The 5712-nt window shown below is 45.2% G+C and overlaps 1 protein-coding gene across 1 annotated transcript; it reads right to left on the bottom strand.

Moving 5' to 3' along the window:
• Nucleotides 1-1403: 1403 nt before the first annotated feature.
• Nucleotides 1404-5397, bottom strand: LOC146813187 (uncharacterized). The gene has a single exon (XM_085620081.1). It carries the CDS (start codon nucleotides 5176-5178, stop codon nucleotides 1567-1569), a length of 3612 nt encoding a protein of 1203 aa, XP_085476207.1. The 5' UTR covers nucleotides 5179-5397; the 3' UTR covers nucleotides 1404-1566.
• Nucleotides 5398-5712: the final 315 nt, after the last annotated feature.

Below are 5712 nucleotides of genomic sequence, written 5' to 3'. Positions count from 1 at the left end.
TCCTGAGGAATTCTAAAAATAGAGGTCGGAAAATCAATTTCCCATAGGAAACTTTAGACACGGCTACAGCTCAAACTGCTGAACGGAATTACACAAAATTTGGCAAAAAGGTAGCCCTTGGTTCTGAAAGAGACCTTTTTTTAAATGGTGTAAATCCGTTCAGTAGTTGCTGAGAAAATCAAAAAATTAAAGTTTCGATATATAGAGGCATGGAGGATCCGTGGACCCTCCCGACCACAAGCTTAATTCTAATTGACTGTCAACACTCCAAACCAGGAAGTGGTGGCAGCCATCTTGTGCCTCGGTAACCGAGGCACAAGAAAAAAGGGAAAGAAAGGTGAAAAAAAAGAAAAGGGGGCTGGGTAGAAACACCGTGACCCCCTAGGCCTGCTCAGGCTCTCACGCTTCGTTATTATTTAGCCCCCGGGTGGGCCACGTCCCAGGGGCATGGTAAAATGATAGAACTATTTAACATGAGTATATACATGGAGCGCTCTCTCTCCTTTAGAGGCGCCCTTGATGCTCGGGTGTATTAAATTAATAGCCGGATTCAGTGCACTGTATTTTCTGTGTGTTACAGGTATAAAACGTGCGCTCATTCAGTGTAACAGGCTCCTCAGTGCACACGCGCTGCGCCCGCGAGACCTCGAGAGCTCTGATGGAGGGAATCACCTCAGCGATCGCACAAGGACACACAGAGGCAAAGTATTAACCCGAGAAGTCCATCCTGCTCTTATATTCCCTATCTATGCTGGTCTAAGCTAGGTCAGTACATGCACCCTTAATATGTGTGTGACTGTGGGTATAAATGCCTGCGCCCGAGTCTGCCAGGGCAGGACCGGGGGTGACGGGCCAGGTTTACTGCTCTGAGCCCCAGCAGATACTCAGCCCCCTCACTCTCCTTGCGGCCGATGCCTCACGGTCCTGTCCCTGCCCCGCCAGCCTGAGAGGCCCCAGCGCTGTTCACTGGCCAGGGACCACTATAATTCAAAGCATAGGCCCGGACACGCAGGCCATAGCCTGCCGGACGAACAGCCAGCCATCAGTGTATTAATGTATCGCGTGCCATGTGTGTGCAGCTATGAACCCGAGCTAACATAGGCGTGCTTTAGAACATTAGTAAATACTGTGCGTGTTGGTGTGTTTGCAAGTCTGTCTTGAGCTTTGTTTCCGGTTACACATTTATGCTGCAGTGTGCATCTGTGTGTGTGCAGTTTTCAAACTAAGAAAGCAGTGCTAGTTTCAATTTAATGTTACTCTTGCTCACACGTTTTACCAGGAAAAACAATTGCAACTGCAATCAACAGAGACGTAGAGAAATAAATTAGGTAAAATCCCTAAAATCCAACAGGAATTATCACCAATCAACTATTTAATTGGGATCCATTATAAAACATCAGACCTTATGTCAATCATAAGATTTATTAAGAGTTGGGAATCCGCAAGTTATTAATTCCCAACTGGTGGCATACATGATAGAACAATAAAAATGAACACAAGGAACATGTCCGCAGAACATTGAGCAGTTCATATTTTTGTTTGCTCCCTGGCAACCAAAAAAAACATTCATTTTTTCTTCCCTTTCTTCACCATGCCATCCTCACGACTGCGTTTGGCCTTCTTTGGTGTCTTGGAAGGACGTTTGGCCCATTCCTCGTCACTGGAGTCGCTGGATACGGAGGAAGACCCTGATGAGGGAGCCACGTCAGCAGTTATCCGTACACCGCTGGCTGTGGGAAATGGGATCGCGCTTTCTAAAGTCTCTGCGATGCGCTGCAGACTGAGGCTCTGGGAGGCATTTTCCCTGACCAACTCACCAGTTAAGCCCAGTGAGCGACGTATGTACAGGCGGTTAAATTTCACAAGGTTGGCTAAATGCCGCTCCATTCTCCTCAAATGTTCATTGATATTCTTCACTACTGACAGCTGTTTTTGCTCAGTCTTTAAAATTGCACCTTCTACAGTCTTGCAATTTACTTCTAGGCCTGCCAATGTGCTCCCTGGAGAGGGAGTTAAATGAAGTCCGCTGGGGCCAGCGCCATTGTAAGAATGCGCTGAAGACTGCCCAAAGTCCAAGTCTTCACTGTCTCCATCAGTGTCAGTCAAAAGATGCTCCAAATATTCATCGCTGGCATCTTCATACCCAGATAATGTGTCTTCACCACCACCACCCGTCAGGTCGTCTCTGGACTGTCGTTCCCCTTCTGTAAACTGTTTGGCAAAATATGGGCTGGTTTTTCTTTTCTCCACTTGCGCTTGTGGTATTAAATCTTTCTGCTTTTTCAAGGCTGTGAATTTATTCTGTTCGTATGCATGTGGATAGCCAAAGTATACTTCCTCAGTTTCGTCGGCAGAGCTGTAGAGTTCATTATCAGATAATGGTGGGGCTGTCAGCCTTCCTGTATCAGAGAGGACCTCCCCAAACTCCAAGTGTTTGAGACCTTCAGTATCCCTCCTGCGTTCCCATTTGGAGGCCTCTGCCAAGACAGCATCAAAGATTTCTCCGAAGTCTAAATTTGTCTCGCCATCGTGAGTCCCATCGTTTGAAAGCCCAGACTCGGACCTCCTACCCCTTTTCCGTGGCTTCCCAACTCCTTCTCGATCTTTTGCACTGAACCTTGGTTTCTTCTTCACACGGATTTCCCCATTTGGAAGGGCTTCCAATTCCGGTTCTTTTTTCTTTCTTCCTCTTCGCTTCAGCAATGGCTCCGAAGTACTGTCTCCAGGACCAGTTTCTTGCTTTGTGACCACCAGACCCTGTTCAACATTTCTACTTTGCTGAAACAAGCCCAGAAGATCCGCCTCTGTGCTAAGGTCTACGTCTTCAACAGTATGTGATAACCCAGGGCTACCTTGTACGCCCACATTGAAGTGTGACTCTGAATCCTCGTGTAACAATGCACCAAGGTCCTCATCAGTTCCACTTTTTAGTTTGTGCTCTTGGTCTAAATTAATCTCTCGCTGCCTTGGACTGGACTTTATTTGGGACCCCTTTTTCATGACCTCTTTTGTGCTGGCCTCTAACAAAATGCCTTCTTCCATGCCGATGCCTGTGCTATCTGCTGTGTGGGGCAGCACACTGGAAAAATCAGTACCCAGAACTTCTTCAATTTCAAAACTGGAGTGTGAATCATCCTGTACCAAAGCATCAGTATGTCCTCCACTTTCCATTGCAAATAAACGGTCAAGCTCACTGTCTTCAACACCGGTTTCAGCATTTTGTATCAAAGTCATCTTTCCTACAGACCCTTTTTGACTTGCCTTCAAAAAGCAGGCCTCCTCTGTGCTCATGTTCACATTGTCCAAAGTATCTGATGATACATCAGGAAAGGCACTACAGGAGCCTTCTGCCAGATCAATGCCACAGAGGGACTCTGAATCACCCAACACTGAAGACGATGCATCTTCACCCAATTCAATTTCAATTTCATGAGGGTGACTTGAAAGAGTCTCTTCTGGCCCGATGCTGGTCTTCTTGACTAGTGGCTTCTTTTTGGCCATCTCTTTTTTACCAGCTGCAAATAAGCACAAGCGCCCACCATCTGTGCTTATAGCCATGGCATCAGAAGTGGGTTGTGGGGTAGCAGGGAAATCTGAACACAGATTCTCTGGTAGTTCTACACTATAGCGGAACACAGAATCATTTTGGACCAAGTAACACGCATCATCAACTCTTTCACTTTTCATTTGAAGCACACGTTCAGAATCTTTCTCCAGGCCCGTTCTAGGCTTTTGTGATAGAGTCATCTTCTTCACTGCCCTTTTTTCAGCAGGTTTGAACAAACAGCCCTCTTTTTTCTTCACCTGTGTGTGCTCAGCAGGTACATTAGAGATTGGTTTGTACAAGCCTTTCGGAAGCCCATCTCTGCCCGGAGACATGGAATCCTCTACCACGGAAGATGTATTTTCACCTTTGCCACTCTCTAGTTCAAGCACTTGATCAAAATGGTTTTTAGCTGGCATTTTACGAGCCTTGTTTACTGCAGGTGCTTGCTTACCTTGCCCTTTATTTCCCATTTTCATCAAATTCCCTTCATCTGTGTTAGTGTTAAAGTGTACTACATGATGTGGAGGCAGACGCTGAAAAGCATCAGGTGTACTTTCAGGCATTATACCTCCAAAATGATGCTTAATGCCGTCCTTGCCCAATGTTGCAGCTCCACATGATCCACTTACTTTGTCACGGATAGGGTCTAAATTCTTCTCTGGCCTTTTACGAGGGTTTTTCATTACAGCTACCTTTTTAACCACCCCCTTGGCCTCAATCATTTGAGCCTCAGATATTGTAGGTAGTTGGTCCACTGTAGGCGGATGAGGAAAAGCACTCAAGTTCTCTAAAAATTTAATACTGCATTGAGATTGAGGCACCCCCTGTGACAAAGAGACATCTTCAGTGGAACCATACTTCGTATTATTCTTGGTCGGCCTTTTCCGAGCATTTTTGTTTATAGGGACAGACGGTCCTGTCCGTTGTTCACTCAAATTTGACATGCAGGTAATTCCAGTCTTTGTGCTCAATTGTTCTCCAGCATCTGCTTGTACTGCAGATAAAGAGTGACACTTGTTTTCTGAAGGTTGAGGGTTGCAGTGGGACCTCAAATCGCCCGGCAACTTAGAAGTGTTTTCAACAGTTGCACTTTTATTTTCAAGCACATGATCTGAATTATTTGCAGGCCTTTTGTGTGCATTTTTTACTGAAGTGTTCTTCAAGACCTCTTTTTTGCCATCCTTTAAAATACTGCTCTCCTGGATGGGTCTATAAATGTTTTCTGCATGGTGTGGCAGTACATCAGCATTAGTTATGTTATTTCGAGCTTCAATGCTGCAGGAAGACTTGGAGGACTCCTTTTCATTACGGGACAATTCAAAGCCGATCCTGCTTTTCATTTCAAGTACATCATCTGAACCACCTTTCTGCAACCTGTTCCTGGCTTTTTTGACTAGTGTCATTTGTTTGATAGCTCCTTTTGAACCAGTATTGACCAAGATGGCCTCTTCTGCACTATTGTGCAGGCCATCAACAGTATCTGTAGGCACATCAGAGAAAGAGTCGACATTGTGTTGCAATGGAGATGTACCATCAGTTGCCTTCCTTCCTACTTCAAGCCGAGTGTCCAAATTGTTTGCTGGGTTATTTTTATCCTTTTTCATAAAAGTTACCTTTTTGACAGGACCCATTGTATCGGTTTTCAACAAATGGCCTTCTGTATTAGCATGCACGCGATGAACAGAATCTGCAGGAAATGTGCTACACTGAATTTCTGTATGTTCAACACCACATTGAGATTTTGTGTCACTCTGCACCGAAGATGTGCGGTCACCAGATTCACTTCCTATATCAAACAAATGATCCACATTATTCTTTGCAGGCCTTTTATGGACCGGATTACCATATATTTTGCCTTTGCCTTTTGTACCAACCACTGGCAAATGGGACACTTTTATATTTGTGTGCAGTTTTATTGCAGTACTTTGTGGTATTTCAGGAGCCGCATCAGACAGCCTTTCTAAGAAAGCAGTGGGTTCGGGGCACTGTTAGACCAGTGTTCGATTGTGTCTCTGCATGTCTGTCTGTATGTGTCTCTATGGGCCTTAATGTTTGTTCACATGTGTGCATCAGTGTGTGTGTCAGTGCACAGCCTTTGAATTAGGTCTTCTAGGAGCACTGTAAGACTAATTTATGTGTGTGTGTGTGTATGCGTGTGTATGCCT

Source organism: Triturus cristatus, chromosome 7 (assembly GCF_964204655.1).
Source record: "Triturus cristatus chromosome 7, aTriCri1.1, whole genome shotgun sequence".
NCBI classification, from domain to species: domain Eukaryota; kingdom Metazoa; phylum Chordata; class Amphibia; order Caudata; family Salamandridae; genus Triturus; species Triturus cristatus.
This window is presented reverse-complemented; position numbering and strand designations above follow the sequence as displayed.

Bases quoted from the DNA above. Each gene is read 5' to 3' on its own strand.
- LOC146813187 (XM_085620081.1), bottom strand. From the start codon at position 5,178: ATGGGTCCTGTCAAAAAGGTAACTTTTATGAAAAAGGATAAAAATAAC.